Source organism: Dermochelys coriacea, chromosome 13 (genome assembly GCF_009764565.3).
Source record: "Dermochelys coriacea isolate rDerCor1 chromosome 13, rDerCor1.pri.v4, whole genome shotgun sequence".
NCBI lineage: Eukaryota > Metazoa > Chordata > Testudines > Dermochelyidae > Dermochelys > Dermochelys coriacea.
In genome coordinates this window covers 12357528-12378810 of record NC_050080.1, presented here as the reverse complement: position 1 = coordinate 12378810, position 21283 = coordinate 12357528, and the positions used below count along the sequence as shown (strand labels likewise).

At 40.2% G+C, this 21283-nt stretch overlaps 1 protein-coding gene across 3 annotated transcripts in view; it reads right to left on the bottom strand.

Moving 5' to 3' along the window:
• Positions 1 to 263: 263 nt before the first annotated feature.
• The window catches only part of PMEPA1 (prostate transmembrane protein, androgen induced 1), a 66925-nt gene continuing 45905 nt past the window's right edge, over positions 264 to 21283 (bottom strand). For 2 of the 3 annotated variants that reach the window (XM_038370290.2, XM_038370294.2), the window contains 3 exons: positions 12098 to 12252; positions 5919 to 5972; positions 264 to 5789 (listed from right to left, as the gene is read on the bottom strand). In XM_038370290.2, coding sequence (XP_038226218.1) covers positions 5241 to 5789; positions 5919 to 5972; positions 12098 to 12252 — 758 coding nt within the window. In that variant the 3' untranslated portion in view covers positions 264 to 5240. The remainder of the gene's footprint in view (positions 5790 to 5918; positions 5973 to 12097; positions 12253 to 21283) is intronic. The other variant, XM_038370292.2, reaches the window with a different exon arrangement.

The window sequence follows — 21283 nt, the reverse complement described above, 5'->3', positions numbered from 1 at the left end:
CAAACACACAAAACAAAAATATTGAGCATGCAAATACACTAGGAGCAGACTACAGCTTCATTTTAAAACCACAGCGTCTACACATACGCTGGCTTGTCATTTTAGCCCGTTAAGAATGTTAGTGATTAACTCCCCTACAGGCAAACACAGAGCTGAGGATATATTTTTACCAATGTTTTCAAAAATTAGGGAAGTGCATTTAAAAATACATTGTGTTGGCAAACTCAGAATTTGGCTAAGAAAGCAAAAGGAGAAAACAAACATTCCAAAGTATTGTAAAATTTATTGTATAAGTATTGCAGCTTTTAGAATGACATATAATTGCCACTATTGGTTACTGTTACACAATAAGCGTTTACAACAGATTCTTGTAAATTGGCATCAGAGCACATATTCATACTAAAACAGCAAAATATAGATAAGTACTGCATTGCATGTGCGGTCAATAGTTTACACAAGTTTAAACTTGAACAGAATTCAGGATACAGGACTGCCTATAACAAACTTCAAAGCCAAAGCAATGCAACTGGAAGTTTAAGAAAATATCAATACAATGAAATGCGACTATAAGGCAGGCAAATTAGGACTTTAATGTCGTCCTTCATGAGCTTCTATAGTACAGCAAAAATTTGAAGCACAGTTTCTGGAAAACTTTTTTTTTGTAGCTTTGTGTTGTACATAGAAAATTGGAGCTGACAGAAGAGAATAAAAATTCATTCTGTTCTTGACTAACATTGTTTATGCCACACATCTGGATTCAGTCATTTTTCAACCCTTAATAAAAATGTTGGGCTTTTATTTTTTTTCAGTATAGCAGTTAGTGCAATTTCATCGATTCATATGCATACAAAAGGGGTCATTTCCCAAGAAAGCAATCAGTTCTCCTTACTCCCCCACTTAAGATAGAATGCATTTTAAAATACTTAAGGAAACAATGCACTAGATTAGTAAAGCTGATATTCCAACTGTTGAAATCAAGGGTTGTGAAGGGAACTTAGTTTTACCAGTGTTAGAACCAAATAAAACCCATTCTTCCTTGCCATCCTTATTTAACAATCCTTGTTCACATTGCAGTTCACTAAGTTTTGGTGGCACTTTATTGAAGAATGCTGTTTGCCCTACTAGAAGATACAAAGAAAAAAAGGTAACATGACTTTAAAGCTAACATGTCAAACTTCTAGCAAACAGGCAGATTGGGACAAGAGGTTGCAAAGCATAAGCAATGTCTTATTTCTTCTGCTTTTGTTAAATTAAAAAACAAGTGAAAGGGTGCTCCTTCTTAAAGGGCTTCAAACTTTTCCCCCTCCAACTCCCGTAACATCAACAGCAAATCTCCCATTATAGTCCTACACTACAGGAGTCAATCAAGTTCAAGTACAGTTCTCTCATCTGCAGAAAGGCAGGGGAAACCAAGGGCAAAGATACATCAGCTGTTGTGCAGCACAGCTGGTTTTCAGTAACTTGGTGGTAATATCAGTGTTCAGTAGAAATGGACCCTGAGCCAAAAAAAAATTAGACCATGATTCCGAAAACCCTGTTAGGATCTTGGGGTTGGTTTGGGTCCCATCTTGAGTATTTGGGTAACAAATACATGGATTACACAAAGCAGAAAGAGGATTTAGGGGGAAAAATGACTGGGGGTAAATCCTGGCTCCAGTGAAGTCATCTGAAGTTTTGTCATTGACTTCGGAAGAGCTCAGATTTCACTTGAAAGGGTTAAGTGCTGTTGGAAAACTAGATTGGCTGGGATCTGTGGTTTCCCTTTCCATATATGCCCATATCTAAATCCCTGTTGATGGACGTTAAGGACACCTTGTTGGAAGAAAGGATAGATCCTTTTTTGTCTTTGTGCAATAGATGAGTTGAAAGAGGAATTCCTTTTCATTGAAAATTCCATGTTTTGAGCCTTCCTGCTTACACAGACATATCTTCTGCAGACAAGAAAAACAAATGAAAATACTCTTCCTGGGAAATAGTTGGGATAGGGGAGGGAAAGGTGGACATCTTTCTTAAAAAAAAAAAAAAAAGTGAAAAGTGAAAATTAGACTCTATATGTTGACCAGCTCTATTTTCACTATTCTTTTTAGAATCCTCTCCTGCCAACTCCCATTAGACAGACAGTGCCTTCAGGAGAGCCAGATATCTTTCCGATTGATTTTACAGATTTTTGGGGCATGTTTATCCCCTCTTTCCCCCTCCCAATGACAAGACAGTTCAGTTACTTAACAACCTCCAGTCCGGATAATGCTTCCATATTTACTATACAGTTTTAGATGCGATGCACACTCCACCCAAAACCTGCTGAGGTAACCATTTTTGTAGCAAACAAAACTAGTTAGACTACGGAACAAACAAACAAACAAAAAAGAAAACCCAACAATACTATTCACGCATTTTGGCTCAAGAGGGCAGTAGATATTATATTTCAGTTTGTCTTTTGGTTGGTATCTCATTTACAATATCCACTACAGTTTCCTACCCACTGGAATAGGATATGTGCATAAATGTATTCAAGTTACCTTACAAACAGTCCATGAAAACAAATGGCAGAAAGGGAGCACCTTACATGGCTAGGCACATCAAACTGGGTCTAGTGGGTGAAAGGGAGCATTTAAAGAAGCAGTACCCCTTTTAAATACATAATGGGAAAACTTAATGCAAGGATCTAAAGGTCAGGAGACCAGACCCTGGTAACTCACAACACTAGCAAAGATTTGTTTCTCCCTCTTTAAGGGGCGGGTTACTGTTTCTTTAATAAGGCACTAATTAGACATGTTACATAAAGGAAAGATAAATTTTAAAAACTTGTATAAATTCATCAGTTTTGTACCTTTCATGACAAACTAGATTTATTCCTTTGCATGACTTTTTTTTGTTTTGTTTTTTGTTTTCTTGTTTTGAAGGTCAAAAAAATTTAGGTGATATGACTTGTAAAATTATGAAGATTTCAAGAAGCTGTGGAAAAGCAGGCAGTGATACTGCGAAGGTACTGGACTACTACCAGGCAAAAAACAAACAAACAAACAAACAAACAAACAAACAAAACAAAAAACCCACAAGCAAAAACAAAGTAATGATCAAACTTCAAGTTCATCTATTCATTATCTCCTTTAAAATATATATAAATATTGTTCAAATGGTCAAAACTGTTCTCATGGTTTGTTTGTTTTCAAGTAATAGGAAAAGTTGCTTAACAATAGTTTATAGTTATTGCCTTTATATCTTTCATTTATGTTACTCTACTAGTTAGCATCTTGCAGAAAAAGAAGTTACACCTCCTTGTAAAATCTTCACTCTTTGTGGTTCCCCCATCTGACCCTTCCTCACATTTGTAGATATCCTCTCCCAGCAAATGGAGAGGTGTAGCTCAGCTAATAATATCTGCACACAAGGTAGCGAGAACAATTATTCCCTTATGTGTTCTCTCTCTCTCTCTCTCTCTCTCTCTCTCTCTCTCTCATATTTCACACTGTCACATACAAATTCACCACAAGGGTAAAACGTCTATCAGATATCCACACAATAGAAAAAATGTAAACAATAGCATAGTAAGACAAAATGCTTATGAAACAAAGATAAATTAAAAACACATCCAATGATTTTGAGGAGGTGCTTGGAGGGGGGGGGGGGTGGAACCTTGACATTGAGGGACAAGGGATGGTGCTTGTTTTGGATGAAGAAATATTCAGAAGAGGTAAAGGGTTTTGCTTCTAAATCATTAAGCAAGGTTTTGTTATCCTTTATTTAATACATCACAGGAGCAGATTCATTTCCATCTATTGTTTTTTATGCTTCTTTCTCTAGAGTAATAAAAAAAACAATTAACAACCAGAGGCAGTGTACAAGGATTGCAGATATTTATGCAAGACAACTGCACTCCGTTTTATTCCAAATAAAAGTTTTGCAGTTTAACATCGTATGAAAATGACATGAACAAACTACAGATCGTTCAGCTTGTTTCAGTGTCCCATTTAAATACCTATCCAAAAAGCCAGACTTCAGTTATGTTACCGTTTACTCACATTAACCTCAATAACCACCACTTTCTCTCAAAACAGGGGCCTTCAGTTTAATATTTAAAGAAAAGCAAAAAAAAAAAATTCATTGTTTTCCTTCAGACCGAAGCTTATTCCCTCCCCCCACCCCGCCCCTCAAAAAGAAACAACTAGAGGTTGTCCCCCCCCCACTCAAAAGTAATTTTTTTTTGCTTCTGTTGTTTTTAATTCACAGAAGTGTTGAGAGCTTTTTTTGTTTAACTCCAATAATCCTAACTGGCAACATACATGCAAACACACAAACTCCTCTTGTTCTATAGGGAATGTATAAAGCAGTGACTATCATTAAACTACCCAGTAGCAGACTGTACTGTATGGGTAACACTCAGGTGACTATGGAAACTGAAGATTTGCATAAGATGCAGTCTCTCTTGCAATGTTACTTCCAGGGTTGTCACTTTAACTTTAGGATTTTCCACCCCCTTCCAGCTAGTTTGTTCTTCACTTTGAAATGTATCCCTTAACAGTTTTGTGGTAGACATGATAGAGGCTTTGACCAACACAAGCACTGACATATTTATATTAAAAAATAGTGCAAAATTTCAACATTTATATAAATAACTCTAAACCCCTGCTTTTGATTTTTTCTGTTTTTTTTTCTGTTTTTTTTTTGTTTTTTTTTTTTGTTTTTTTACAATGTAATACATACTTTTTGAGTTGGCACTCAAAAATTGCCATTTTTTTTCTCCTAGTTCAGAAAACAACAAAACTTTTTTTTTTTTAACTAGGCCTCTTCTAATACAAAAATACTCCTGCTCCTCACACATACAGTTTCTCTTATTTTTTAATATATATTTATATATATATATTGCAGATCTTTAAACAAAATGTTTTTGTGCAAATATTTTTTTAAAGTTAAGTGAAATAAAAAAAGCATCCACACACACAGCTCAACTAGAAACAACAACAACAAACAACAACAACAACAACAAAAAAATGAAGGACTACGGTTGATTCTTTTTTTTTTTTTCTCCTTTTTAAACTTCTAGATGCAGCTCAATAAAGAAATGTTTTTGCAAGCTTTCTTGGCTTGTGCATTCAGACCAGACATAACAAGTAAATATTATACACAGAGTGGTGGGGAAGGGCTTCTTATTTTTTGCTTGTCTTCCCCAACTCTCTCTTTTTTCTTTTAATGAGAAGTGCAGAGTGTTCTTACTTTCGTGTTTGATTTTTTTTTTTTTTTTAAAAGGGGTGCCCTTTTTGTTTCTCTTTATCTTTGTTCCATGCGGTTGTGCTCTCAAGGCCATTGATTTGTGAATGGTGGAGTCTACTGCCCTCCAGTATCGAGGGTATGCCATTGTTGTTCTGCTGGTGCTGGAAAAACGTAGATCCCGGATAGTGACCTATCACCTCACTGTAGGTCGGTGGCGGTCCTTCCATTCTACCATTGCTTCCATAGCAGGTCGCACTGATGCCAGAGTTACTGCTGGGTGGGCAAGGCCCTCCGAAAACTGAATTATCTATCAAGTCACTGTCGAAGATGGTTCTATTGGGAGGGGCCCGGACCGATTCTCTGTTTAGTTCCATTTGCTGCTCTGGATCTCGGAGTTGTAGTGTGCAGGGTCCCTGGTAAGGGGGCGGCTCCTCTCCATCTGATAGGGAGATGGTGGGTGGGAGATCAATCTCGTGTTGCATGTAGGGGTACGTTGGCTGGAATCTATTAAAACGGTCCCTCTGCAAAAAGGATGGAACTGATAGTCTGTCTGTGGGTCTTGGAGTGTAGATTTGCTGCTGAAGACAAAGGAGAGAGAGAGAGAGAGTGAGTGAGTGTGTGTGAGTGAGTTTTGGAACATTTCAGCCTGTATCATAGCCTGCATGCAAATAGAGGAGGTTATTATGCAATACCAGCCTTGTCCTTACCTCTGTTACTCCATTTCCTGACACTGTGCTTTCTGAAGGCCACAGACTTCCTTCCTACATTGGAAAGAATAGGAGGAGAATTGAGAATCATTCCTGTCCAACCAGAGTCTAAACTGCCAAATATTTTCTAAGGAATTCTACTAAGTTACATTCTGGACCAGAACATCAGCTGGTGTAAATCGATGTAGCTCCAGTCAGTGGAGCCACATAATTTACAAGAGCGAAGTATATAGTCATAGGTCTTAAAAACAGTCAATATTCTTACCTGCATTATTAAGAGCATTAGATTATTAACATTGAAAGAATTCTCAGAATCTAAATTTTCATCATTTATGTTTTTTATTTTTTTTATTTCACTTACAGCTTGAATTGGACGGTGAAAACACCACCAGTGTTACTCTCTCTTTCATTAGAGTTGTTTTTTTCTTTTCTTTTCTTTTTTTTGGTCAGTTTCACTTTTTGGTGCTCAGGCATGAGAAGCCCTGTCTGCATTCAAGCATTGGCCCCAGTCCTGCAATTAGATTCCAGTGTCACCAACCTCAGGCATTCAAAAATCAGGAGCCAAGCCCCAAAACACCCAGTTTAGGGTGTCTCTCCTTGAAATGCTAAAAGGTTAAGTATTAGGACAACCACATACTGTGGAGTTAAAGAAAATGGATCTATAATTTTAGTTTCATACCACATATCTATGCAGCTGAAATGTCTGATAGTAGTTTTTTATAGGGAATTTTGAGACTTTAATATGCAACTGTCTACACGGGCACTGATTGTTTAGTCTATTTAATTGCATATGGCTTCCTTTGCCTACAAGAAGTGATGTTCTGTAAAAATATTCTATGGTAAAATTCTCTCAACATCTAAAGTCACAGAGCACTTGAACCCATCACAGACTGAAATCCTGTCTGGAAACAAAACAAAAAACAAAAACACAATTCCCCCATGCCCTCGCAAAAGGGACTCTAAACAATTAATACCAAAGAACTTTTGAATCACTGGAAACATCTAGTGTAAATCAATGGAATCAATGAAATCGAGGGAGCTATGCCAATTTACATCAGTTAAGAATCTGGCTCTTTGTAACCAAATGCATCTCTCTCTAAAGGAGGAGGCATGGGATTATGTTGTATGGCTAGGCAAGGAATGCAACAGAAGAGATACTACGAATATGAAGATGGCTGATGATGCACTCAGAAGTGAATACAGAGCCAACATATGGCTTTAAAACATTCACTGTGGCTGTACGCACGGATTAAAACTTTGCTGGCTTGGAGGTATGTTTGATTACTGTTTGTTACCTCGATTAAAAGGAATCTGAACCAAAGGGCAGCAGAGGGAATCACTTTGAAACATTTAAGTGTTTACTTTGCAATGTCCTCATGGCAAACTTCCTGAGCAGCTAGTGCCTCACTGCCTTCTGCTAGATGTTTTATATTTAACTTAGCAGCGGGCAATGCCATTGCAATATCCCATCTGCTTTTCCATTTCTCCTGCAGTGATGTCAACCTGTTTCCACACGGGCAGCTGCTATGCAGCAGGAAGGACAGTGCTTTCCCCAAGGCAGAGATAATAACGCCTGCCACTAGATATAATTTTGGGTTTTGCACTGTAGAAGGTAGCTCTCAAAAGGGGAGGTGAAATACTGGTAAGTGAATTAAGTTACTTTCAAAGCTCCCCTCCCACTGGAATCCTCACCTCCTAACCCCCCTGCAGTATCCAGGCAGTAAACTCTTTGGGGCAGGGACTATCTTTTTGTTTGATGTTCTGTAGTAGTCACCATACAATGGGGTCCATGACCAGGGCTCCCAGGTGCTACCAAGATACAAAAATAATAATCACAAGTGGATGATGCCCAAGAGGAACTAGAACAGCATTAAAATGGAACAACCAGAAACTTAAGCAGTGAATGAGTGAGAGGCTGCAAAGTTCAGATCTAGATCCAAAGTTTGAAGTGGTTTGATTATGGGATTTTCTATTTAGGCTTTTTTAGGGCCTGATCCTGCAAACAACTGAGTTACCCCCAATTAAATTAAGGATGTGCTACAGTGTTGCAGGACTGGGGCCTTTTACAGTACCAATCATTATGGTGCCTGAGAGCAGCTTATGTCTCGTCTCCAAATATAGAGAGAAAAATAAAAAGCAGCCAGGAAAGCAGCAGCCAGAGGTGTGCAAAGTTTGTAGGCTGAATTATTAATCATGATTTTCTTCTTTTCTTTCCTTTCTTTTAAAAAAAAAAAAAAAAAAAAAAGACATCCATCTCCTGGCCAAGGGAGCACTATAATGCCAATCCTAAACATTCCAAAATCACAAGGAAGGCCATCCCTCCACCCTCCCACCAAAATCAAAACCAAAACCACAGCAACCATGAGATAACCAGATTTTCAAAATATTACATTGGGAGTTATTATTATATGGCTTTCTAACTTTTGAGCACTCAGGGTCATGAGTTTTCAAGCTTACCTCTGCATATGTGATGGCTAGAAACCTACTTTTTATTTCTTAAAAAGCTGAGATGGCAGTGTTTGTACATGACTCCATGGTCTAAGGCTTAAAGAAAAAAACTGCAAGACTCGCCAAACAATTGGGTGAGACTATAACAAATCTGAAAGTTATTTATTTAAAGAATTCTAACTGTCTATTTACATGGCTGCCCATCACTGTAGTAGTATACGAGTACTTTCCATGTAAAATCAATGGTAATGGCAACAGTAAAGCTTTTGGGGAGTTAACACTGTGCTTAGAGAAGGGTTTCTGATTTTGATTTCCTTTTCCAGGGAGTCAGTAGGGCTTTAGTAGTAGAAGGGGGTGTCAGTGTTTTGAATAACATTTTCATAGTGGAAAAGGCTGTGTCAAAAGGAAGGTTTTGCAGTGTTTCCTAGAGACAGTCAGACTCTGGAGAAATGAAGGTATCTGTGACAGGCAGAGAAGGCAACAGAGAAATATGGTGCCAGCAGTAGTCACATTAAAAACATTTGGGGGGAATTGCAAGGCTCTCTTCTTTTAATTGCAAATGTTAAGAAGCAAAACCGTGTGGGCTCTAATGCAGATCTTAAAAGAAAAAATGTAGGCCACGTGAGTACTTCAGTAGATGGAAAGTGCATGGCTCCATAGGCTTCCCTGGGCATGAAAAAGTTTGCCTTTAAAAAAAACTTCTCAGTGTGCTCTGTGGATTGGCAAACCACTATCTAGTTCAATACAGAGAATGTGCAGGGATGACAGGCAGCAATTGATGTTGGAACATTGTTTTCTACAGGAAAAAAAAAATCATACTGTGCTGAATCTTAAATAGGCCACTTTTAAAATCTTTATTATGATTGATCCTTGTGTAATGAGCTTCCTGTTTAGCACACTAGGGGGCTTTTCTGTCCTTCCAGGAGTGCTCGCAGCATGTCAGTAAGGAAAGTAATGTGTGGCTGTGAGTTAATTACACTGGATGGGGTGGGGGTGAAGCTCTCCTCGGGGGGCTGGGAGGAAGGAAACCAAGACATGATCCATAACTAAAAATAAAAGATAATGTGGCTTTTGATCTATGGAGCTAATTTGTGTTACAAAAGTATTCCTTCGGTGGTAAATTCAAACAGGCTCTGAAAGTATTGTACACAATACAAGCGGCATTGAACTGGCATAGTGTAAACCTGCCAGGAGATTATCTTGGTTTTGCACTGCTTCCCTCCTTCCCGAAGCCCATGAGGTTCCACTTCCAAAGAGCTCTCAAAGACCATAAAGAACTGCACCAACTTTCTGTCCTGTGGGAGGTTTTAGCAGCTTGCTTTAGGCATAACACAAGAATGAATCAGAACCTTGCACATCTCAGCACATAAGCCTCTAAATGCAGGCTGGTCCATCAGGAGCAGGCGCCTTAGATCAGAGACCAAATCTGAGGGCTCGCCACACCTATGGAGGTCTAGTTTATAATAAAGTGCATTGCAGGTGAGCTTTTTTTGCATAGCTCTCTTAATTTCTGACATGTGAATATCAACCAACCCCTCACTAGGAGCAGAAAGATGCTTTCCTGATGCCAAGGTTATTCCCCAAGTGTCCATGATGGGGTATCTTGCACGCCTGAAGTATTTGGGATGAGCCATTGTCAGAGAGCCATGATACCAGACCAGATGGAAAGCTGGTCTGATTTATTAATGAAATCTCTATATAGCTTGCTGTGGGCTAGGAATCTTGCAAGAACAGATTCTCTCCTGAACTTTCAGCTCCTGTCGACTCTTGGCTGGATTGGAAGCATGACAAAAACAGACTCTCTTCTGATATTTTGTTACTGGCAGAAACCAGGTGCATGAGAATTTAGGAAGAACGGCACCAAAGGTTTTTGACACTACCCACTGGGATCTGGATTCAAGTTAGAATTTCAGCTCTGATTCCCTGGCTTATTCACTCCAAACAGGGCAGGTGCTTTTGTAAAATGCCTCATCTGCAAGTCACCATAGTTAAAGAAAGTTCACATACCCTCCTCTCCCACCCTTGCAGTTCACTCCTCTTGCCTGGTTTAAACAACTTGTTCATTCCCTCACTCCTTAGAGACATATTCCACATAAGACTAAATGAAGGGTCCTTTAACTAAATTGCATGATTTCACAGTTGAGGGTCTCTCTCACTCTGGCAAAAAGCCCTTGTCAAGGGGCCTCAGTTACCTCTGATTATTTCATGTGAAAGTGAAAGGGCACTGTGGGATGAGGATGGTTTGCGTTCTTTGGGACATTAAACGAATACTGTAAAGTGTAGGCAGGTTCCATGTTACTACATGCTTTGGGCACTTCAATAGGTGTCACAAGAAGGGCTTACTAGAACTCACTCTTTTGAATGTCAAGTTTCCTGTTTTCAGAGGGATAGCTTCATTTGATTCTAGATTGTACAAAACATTGTATACATGAGAATGGTGCACCATACATGACAAACTAAACATCTGTCGGTGCTTTTGATTTATAGTGGAAACCTGTGAATTGGGAAAAAGTGACTTTTATTTTGCATGGATTTGGGGGCATTCATTTTTTACTTTCTGCCTATGGAAACTCCTGAACAGTTTCAAATGGATGAAGTATTCTTCCTCACTTCCTGTCCCAAACCGTTGAGCAGGGCTGCTATGTACGCCTTCTATACCAGTGGTAGTTTGAAAGATTCTTATTGTTAAAGAGTTTTGGTATCCTTCGGGATGCAATGCAATATATGAATGCAAGTTATTGCTGTACTAAATGGTAGATCAAACAAAGAGTAGTGGAAAATCACATGTTCAGCCGCCAAGAAAAATAAAGATTCTATTTCTTTTTTATGTAGGTTTTTATAATGTGCTCATCACCATAGTGTTTGAACATCTTCCAGTTGTGCATTAAGCAATGTGACTAATATCTGTCATGATATTGGAATGGATTTTGACTGAATTCGTGTCAACACTACAATTAAAATAATGTTATTTCCTCTTTGTTCGAAAGAAGCAGTAAGCTTAAATTGCACCATGAACTTTTCAGGCATTATTTCAGGGAGAATTCACTTTGTTAGACTGACCACATTTTCTGTGTTCTGCACTACAATAATGGGACAAGAAAACCCCAACAACATTGTTCTTCTAGTGGTAATAATGCAGCTTTTGGACCACTTCTACAGAACACCCTAGTAAATTCTGTATTTGCACCCTCATCTCTAATCAAGAGTATAGTTTAGGGACTCCCTGGCCAATGCAATACCCAAAGGACTGCTGTATTTTGGGGTTACGTGAGTCAATAATGTGAATCCCATCCAGGTGTTTATAACTTGTGTTTTCAGATTCAGGGGGATACAAGAATAGCCCCCTTATGCCATGCTGTGGTACCCCCTTTGAGTTAACTTCCGGCCAGTTAGTTGGCATTGGCATACATATTCACAGCTGCATGTCTGGAGGTTGCAGAGCATAAAAACGCTGCTGTGCTTGCCCTCATGCAAAGGGCCCCACTGTAGACATGTGGTGGTTTTGTTCTCAAGACACAGAATGCTAACCTGAAGTTTCTACACAAAATCCTGCAAGACCCCAATCACCCGAAAGATTTAGCTGCTTGGAAGGTGCCTGTTCGTAGGGTTCTAAATGGCACATGCACTTTACTAAGTGGGCAAATGCAATCAAACTGGACTCCTTTCACAACATTTCACAAGCTTCTGATCATCTGGACAGCAATGCACACAGAGATGGGGGAGTTACTTACTGAAGATAGGTTCTCATCTCTCCGTCTTCCTTGACTGTGCCGGTTGATGAAGGATCGTGCAGAGAGTTTGTAGTGGTTCAGCAGACATGTGATAACGACCACCATCACCATCATCACCACCACGATTATGATTATCTGTACAAACTCCAACTCCGCTGCAAGAGACACAGACATGCATTTTGAGCCACCTTAGAAAGCAGCATGAAATACAGCACAAGAAATCCTAGACTGAGTTCCACCACACAGCTAGTGGAGTTGCACAGCTGAATTGGTTCCATGGATATTTCAAGCTATCAGACACAAAAGTTCTCTGCAAGCTTCCACTCAAGTAACATAGAAAAGGGAAATGACTAGCACCAAGGAATAACAGCCCTCATCCATAATAGATGAGGGTCTGTCTTTAAACATGATCTGCAAAGACAAAATTATTCTAAATCATACCTAGATGTTGGCTTTATCGGCTTGAGTTGCGAGGCTAGAGTCCAGAGACCAAGTTTCTCAAAATCTCCCGGGGGTTTGGGTTCAGGCCCATCTCTACCAGAAATGTTTGCTAGATGCCTCCACCAACCAGGCTGTCCAACTTTTACTTCTGTGCTGAATGCCTTGTCACCCTATTTAATGAAGGCACGCCTCAAATACTTCTGGTCTTAATTAAACAATTTTAAAAACTGAGTTTGGTTTTGCAGTACACTTAACATTTACATGGCCTTATTCATATGAGGATCTTGTATTAAATTTAGGCCTTAACAGCCTTGTGAGTTCGGTGAGTATTATCCCTGTTTTACAGGTTTGTAAATAGAGACTGCTCAAGGGGTCACAGCAAGCCTGCAACACTTTGGAATAGATTCCCAGTCCCACCCACACTACAAGTCTCTCTCTCTAGGTCTAGTTAATCTGCCAAAAAACACACACAGTGGATAAGACTTTGTGCTTTTCATTAGAGGACAGACATTGAATCTACACTGACTGCATCCCTCCCCACCACATCAATATACCAGATCTCCAGATGTCATTCAGTTCAGTGCTCAGCACAGCCAGCTGACAGTGGGTGCTTGAATGGTGTGAACTGGCACAAGAGCGTCAACAGGTTACCAGTTAACTTCAGTGCGTCTCCAAGAGACGGACACTAGACAGCAACTGGTGTGGAATGACTCCTAAAGTCAAAGGAAATCATTCCTTACTTGGACTGTAGCATGCATTGGCTGAAACTAGATATCAGAGATAGCACATAACCGTTTGACTGATATTTCCATGCAATCCTAGTTCCGAGAAGATGTATTCAGCATCCAGGGAGAGCCTGGAAGCCACGCTGAGCAACTCAGCTCCCTGACAGCTGGCCAAGAAGTTACTCTAACTGTCTGCCGAACACAGGTGCTCACCTGTTCTCTGGTGCTTTTCTATCTGGGCTATCCTAGCAGAGGGAATCTCAGGGAAGTTTTTTCCCCCCAGCAATATTTGTGAAGACTGGGGCCATTTCAAGGGAAAGAAGGGAGGAAAAGCAAAGCCATCAGGGCAGATGACTTAGATAGAACCTGTTCCTCCACAAGAAAAGCCAAAGAAACCACTTTTTCAAAAGCTGTTCCCTCCGCTATCACAGATACTGTAATTTGCATTAAAATGTAAGAGCGCCTAAACAGAACATCATCACAGTAACATCTGTATCTGATGGGATGGCTTCTGCTGACTCAGGTAGATATTTTTAATGGAGCATTTTCCTTCTGGCAGCAGTGAAGTAAAAGCAAATAAAATGTCAAGCAAAACAGTCCAGGTGGCAATTCTGGCCAGTTACCTTGGAATTAACTCTGCTTAGCAGCAGCAGCCGTATCTGCCACCAAACCAGTCTTAATATTACATTTCCCATAGCACCTTTCATCCCAAAGGAACCCAAAACACTACTGATTGTGCTTACAACCTTCAAAGACTTTGGTATGTCTTCAAGTCATTGGGAATATTTCGGTGCTTAAAATTTAAGCGTGAGAGCCGGTCTTTTCAGGATTGGAGTCCCCCTACCTACAGCACCACTGAAAGTGCAACTACCTCTTGGGTGGAAGGAAGAAACCGAATGGAACAATCAGTCCACAGTACCCTGCACAAACAGTGATGAATGGGAGTTTTAGCTAAGGCCCTGGGACAAACCCTACTCTCTTAAAAAGGGAGCCATGGGATCTTCAACAGTAAAGCAGACCAGGTGCGCACATGTTATCGTGAGGGGCACAGCATGCCAACTACCTAGAACTGCTCTCTTTTAAAGTTTAATCTGAAAACCACACAGGCAGCATACTCTGTGGGAGAATGAAGGGCTATTTGACCCCGCTGGGATTGAGATGTGTGGTTCTAGAGAGAGAGAAGGATGTTTAAAGCGAGTTAATCATCTCTTCCAGGCACAGCCCTCACATGATTAATTCTAATAGTTTTTTTTTTGGGGGGGAGGAGGGGGGATCTATTAAGAACTCTTATAAATCTATTTACTTTTTGTAATGCAACTGCATAGGGAAAACTTCAGGTGAGGCTTCCGTGGAGAAAAATGTGCATTATATTGCTAGATTCCCCCCACCCCCAACACTCCCTTCTCAAACTTTTACAAAGCTATAACTTCCAAGCATGAGCCTCTTGGATACGGAAAAGGGCTGGAAAGGAGATGGCGGGAGAAATTTACCCAGCGACAGCAAAGAGTTCTCTTTCCCCTCCAGAGCCTTTCGAAGTCTCAAGAATCTAGATGTAATGCTCTCCACTGAATGGATAACATACAGTACGCATATTGTCCCCCAACACCCACGTTCACAGCTGCAGCCTGTCGCTGGGGCTTGTTTTGGGGACCGTAATAAACAGAGGTCTTTAAATCCACTCCAGAGAAAAGGCAGCTCTGCACTTTCTACCTCAATGAGATAGATGTCAAAAAGCCACACAATGCCATGAAGGGAAACAGTCACACAGGCCCTCCGCCTCATTTAAATATCAGTCATTAACATTCAAGCGCCCTTTGTAGAAAGTCTCCCTGCATGACCAAAAGGATGAGAGGCTTTAAACCATTACCCGGAGTCCTTTTGTTTCCTTCCAACCATGAGAGGTTAAAGGTAACAGGAACCCTGACAGGGAGACAATCCCCTTGTCCTTGTGTTAACTGCTATCGCCCTGGGCATGCTTGGTTGCTCCCTAGACAGCTCTAAGCACTTGGCAGACAGGCAGGCTGCCTTGAGGGTGGAGTTTGGGCAGACTGCATTTGGCAGTCCTATCACGCACTGCACAGGCCTCAGCCTTGCCTGACAAGGAGGAGGTTCGTATAGGAGCAAGGGGTTTTTTTGTTTTGTTTTACTAACCAGATTTATGGCTGCCTGTCTGCAAGGTGGAGGGGGTTCCAATAGTTGCCATCTATGTCTTTCGGGCAGCAGGAGACCTGCATTTTTGGGCTAGTCTGTGTTTCTTTAGAGAGACGAGGAGTACCAGAATTGCAGAATGCCAGACTTAACTGGAAGGAGCGATTCTGTTTCCTAATGGGGCTATTGTGGTCCTCTGCCCACTGGGAAACACCAAATGCCCTTTAAAAAAAGAAGGTTCCCTGGAGATGATTATTCAGATCCAAAGGCCCGTTGTAAATGGCTGCCGTTTGGAGAGACAGACCTCACTGGGGAGGTGTCCCAGTTCACTTTCCTTTGGGTTGCCAGACTACAAGAGATGGCAGCATATTGCAACAACCCCTTTCAAACTCAGGTGCCTTTCTAAATTCCCATATTCCGTTAATTCTAGTTAGAAACTCTCCAAATCCAGCTACTGTACAATATACTTTCCAGCAAATATCCTCATCACTCCCCCTACTTTCCCTACAAGATGACCCCAATCATGTGAAATCTGAAGAGGAACCTCATTTAATTATTCAGGAAGAAAAATGGAGATCACATAAGATGACTGGGTACTGTAGTGATATGGTATTCAGAACGCACCTGTACCATGCTAGGGATTATACATGCACTTGGATTCACAAGAGTTTGCCATACAGTCATTTCAAAAAATCTGCCAAAGTACAGATAGCAACTAAAACTGCAGTAGACACAAAGACTGCCAGCTACTCAGGCTGCAGTTCTGGTCTGCCTCTCCAATCTGAACTCTTTATGCTCTCTCTGAGCTGTCCCAGCAAAGGTCCTGTGTGTTTTCTGTAACTAAGGCTTGGCACAAAGTCTAGACAGTGCACTTCTGAAGAACATTCCATTTCTAATGACCCTGCCCTTGTCAAAATGCCCAAATTACTTAGTGACTCCATTTCAGCAGATGTATGACAGCTCTTTAAAGCAGAAGGGCACGGACAATGGCACACCTTTATAATGATAAGCCCTCTTTTCCCTCCTACATATTTGTAACAGAGAATATCAGCTGGATAAACTACCATCCCACATTATGGAATGCTTTGCTTGCCACATAATTTACACAAAGCTGGATTTTAAGGAGGCAAGTCAACTTTGCCAGTGATGAAGTGTGACATGTTTTGGTGACTAGAAAGAAAGAAAGAAAGAAAGAAAGAAAGGAGTGATATCAGTGGCCAAATGGCTCATAAAACCCAAGAAAGGGACATGGTTCTACTCCAAAAGATTCTGAAGGCTGTCTAAAAAAACAAAAAACAAAAAAAACAAAAAAAACACAAGACTAGCTGGTTATAAAGAAAAAGTTCTCACACGATGGGTGTGAGACATATCAATTAGCCAAGTCTTGCTAAACTGCTTAAGGAATTTTGTTGGTATAAGTAAAGCTAAAGCCATCTGGGAGTGTTTTTCATATCCCTCCCACCTGTAAAACTCTTAGTTATCATGAGTCCAACCTCAAGTTTTATAGTCCTCTAAAAGTCACATAAAATAGCTTTTCCATACACAAAAGTATCGTGACTGGAGAGTCTGGAATTGAACAAAGGATGTTTTCCCCATGGGGAAGGTTGGGGATGGTGTAAGAGTCAGGGACATAGGTTGTTACTCTATCCCATGTCCAGTACTAAACATTGCCTGGTCTGCCACTAATTTAATTGGCTGATTACAACGTAGGTGCCAAAAGCTATTATTGGAACATGGTATGATTATTAGATAAGAGGAAATATTTCTTTTCTTTTAAAGGCAGCTGTTCGGAATATTAGAAGTGAATACTCAAATGAGGTAGATTAGTGGGCAGAGTGCAGGTGAGATGATGAAATGATTGGTTCTGCAGTATATTGCATAGCACTCTCTACTTTTGATTATGAGTTAGGCTGTTTAAATTTATAATTTAGTTTAACAATATGTGCTGTGTGGGAAAGTTAACAAAATCAGAACTTTAAATTTCTTAATGGAGGGGGGGGGGAGAATTACTTTTGTAATCTCAACAGCCTACAAGCAGATTTTTTGCAGTATCATAGGTCCACTCCTCTCATTTCGGCTATTGTTTCTTCATATCCCACCGGTACTGACTCCGTGGGTGTCCCAGGGCAGGAGCACCCATGGGAAAAAACACAAAAAAATAAAAAAAGCCCAAACAAACAGTGGGTGCTCAGCTTCCCCCAGCGCCTCCCACCCACTGTGGATCAGTTGTCCTGCGGCATGCAGGAGGCACTGGGAGAGGGAGGGGAGGAACAGGGGCAGGAAGAGGTGGGAGGAAGAGATGGGGCAGGGGCTTCGAGGAAGGGGTGAGTGGCAGTGAGGTCTGGGGCAGAGTGGGGGGGTGTCAAGCACCCCATGGCAACTTGGTAAGTGGGCGCCTATGTCTATGCCCATGTCCCTGATCGTTTCTCTTTGTCTGCGTGGGGAAACAAATGGCTCCTAAGCACCTAAAAAATCACTAATAGAGTGACTCTAGATTTTTACTGGACTAGCGATCAGAATCTGAACTTAGAGACTTTTGTGCATCTCATCCAGGTGCTATCTATGAGGGATCTGCTAAGTTTTATAAATAAAAAAATTTCTCACCATTGCATTGCCATCAATGTGCCTCTCGTGCGGGCAATGCATCAGCAACTTTCAGCGCAGGTCTAGATGACAGGGTGATAGAGACACCACAAGTGTCTGGACATTATTGTGCCCATCACAGCTGCTACCAATGGGGATTGCATCAGTGAGATGCCTGCAAGTCTCATTCTGCCCCCAAACTCTAGCCTGCAGTGAGCAGCACAGCATCTGAGCCTGTGGCTAAGTCAGATATTTTGAGATGTGCTGTAACACAATAGGAAGAACGTTCATGCCCCCTTTTGAAAAAAAAGCAAAACAAAAATATCCCACACAATTTGCTCTTTTCAAGCTTCAAAAGGGCCAGATCTACTTGAAGCATCAAAATTTATGCCAACCCCTCTTTCTGTTTTAACTTGTATTCATGTGCTTCATTTTCAAAACTAGTGAAAACTCCCTGGAAATCTGGATCTACATAGTAAAATTTCATTCAAATAGCTAGACTCAAACTAATTAATAAACCCTGAAGTATATAATAACCATGCAATTCAGTCACTGGGCAAATAAAAAGGGATGGGGTGGGGGGGAGGTGACAGGACTGCAAAGAATATCATTTATAATTCTGCTGGTGTCTTAAAAAAAAGAAAATAGAAAAAAAACCCACTCGTTTTGTATTTGGCTTCCTAATCATTGTCATTTTTCAATTAGAAGAGACCTCATTCCATTTCTGTCTGTAATTTCCCCCCAGGGAGGTGTTATGAATGCACCAGGCTTTATGAGATGGACAAATTTGGCTTCCAAATACAAAGTAAGGTCACTTTAATTTAATTTAGCGTAATTTTCACTCCTCGATACATTTCAAACTAACAGGTTCAGACACCACATTTAAGTGACAACCTGTTTCTCTATATTTTCTGTCTAGACAGACATTGCCGGTTTTGGGATCAGTGTGTGATCACTCTGCAGCTATATAGATATAGATATATATTTACAGATTAACAAATTTCTGGAAATGGATATTTAGGGTTAAGTGAGGGCGCTTAAGGAAATCACTTATCACTAGTGCATTCAAGTTTCTATCACTAGTCTGTCCTCTTAAACCAGCTTTGTCCTTGAACAACAGTTTCATAATGGATCATAATGTCACATTAAATCAAACATAGGAGCCCAAAGTGCCTCCCAAAGCTTGTGGACTACAAAAAAACGCAGCCTATACAGTGTACCTCAGATGACAGAAGTGCACAGAGTTATAGCTTCACACACAGCTATTTTGACTTTTTGTCTAAATTTGTGAACAAATTTGGTGTAATACTTTGACAGTGTGCCAAGAGCAAATGGGACCCTTAGCCTTGCCAAGTGTGGGTGCCACTATTGTAAAGAAATTGCCTACTTGCTAAGAGGAACAACTCCTCCCTTCCTGGTTAAAAACAACCATGTGCAAATTTGGTCATGCCTGTGCTTCTGTCTGCCCACAAAGGTGTTAGGAACTGAAAGTGTCTGAAATGTATGAAAATCTAATCTGGCTAGTAACTGTTCCCTATGTGATAAGGCACAGGATAGATAACTCATTGTCATTCTGACCAGCAGCTCCCCATGTGAGTGACTTTCAACTGGCAAGCCGTTTCATTTATCTAGGCTCCAGGAGCACCAGAGCCAAGATTTAGTCCTCATTTGAATGAAGACCTGTTTCTTTAGAATTTAAAATCAAATTGAACCAGACACTGAAAGGAGCAAACTTTCTGAAAGCTGCTAGGAGCATTTCAAATACTATGTCCATTTAGCATTTCATCCACAAAAGTTTTACATTTTGTTTAAAAAGACGACAGTGATTTGGGTTAATATTCATACCGTAACCAATGATCATTACTCTTTCCAAATGTATGAGGTGGTGCAAGTATTCAGCTTTTAAGCAGAACCAACTTTGCCACATGATATTTGCGATCCATTTTGAAATGTGACTATTTAAAATGCATTTCCTTATTTTACAATTATTGTTCCCATATACAGAATAGATAACAATAATTGTTCTTTTCTGCTATACCATTTATTTATGATCGCCAATACTCCACCGCTGTAGGGGAACAAGGTATGTATGGAAAATATATCTCTATTTTGCTGTACTAATTTAAAAAAAAACCCTAAATCTGTAAGTACAAAGGTACAGGGTGGTTTTCAGAAGCGTATTTTCCAGTAAGACCTTTGCTTTCAGTTGGATACAATTTGCAAGTCAGAACAATTCTATTACTATCCATAAGCTTCAGTCATTATGTATATTACATATCGTACAATAGAAAGGGGTGAGGGTGGGGAGGGCCAAATTATTTAGAAGATGGTAATCCAACTACACTTTCTTGCTTTACCAGTTGGTAAAGAATACACAGATCATACATGCTATGGTAAACTGGGCTGAAACTAAAGAATGTTTTTAGTGAGACTTAAAGTTAATTATTAATTCAGAGTCAAAGGAAGTCTTGGTGAAATGGATTCCTCTAATGTTTTTTGTTGCTTTTACTTTGACTACCATTTCATCCAAATTCTCTTGATATTGTCATTTGAATTCCTTGTTTAAATCAGTTTCTGGGGCAGTTCAGATGATACAAAGAACTGATCTAGACCACAATCTAGATCCTGAACCATATCCCAAATGTGTGTTTTGTAAACTTTTCTTCATAAATTTCATGCACTCTTAGGTATTTGCCAGGATTGGAGATGGCTAAATCACAGTGTCAGAAGAAAGGTGGTCCAAGCACCAGATCCAATCCAGAAATACCAGGCACCTTGTAAGAAAACCTCACTTTTTAAAGGTTCACAGCTCATTTTCCAACCCAGAAGGGTTGGGATGTGCACCTGAACTTTTGGATGCTACCTAGACTGGCATCAAAACCAGTGGAGGATCACTCATCACCTCTGGTTTTAATCAAGCACTCTTTGAAGAGAGCATCTGAAACTATATTTTATGATTGCTCCGGAAGCAGCGAGATAATGAGACAGCTGGCATCAGAGGCAGGCAAGCCCTTATGAACATGATACGTTGATTTAGGGCCAAACTTTCAACCAGGTTCAGGTCAGCCTCTGATTTTGCAAGATCACTTTTATGTAAATAACTGTGTGTGTGTCATTCTATACATACAAAATTCACATGTGTGCAAAAGCTCTAGGTGAAATTCTGACCCCACTGAAGTCAATGAGAATTTTGTTATTGACTTAAATAAGGCCATACTTTCACCCTCAAACATTTAAAATAGCTCCTTCCAAGGACAGCAGAGAGATTTTAAACTTTAATACATAGGCC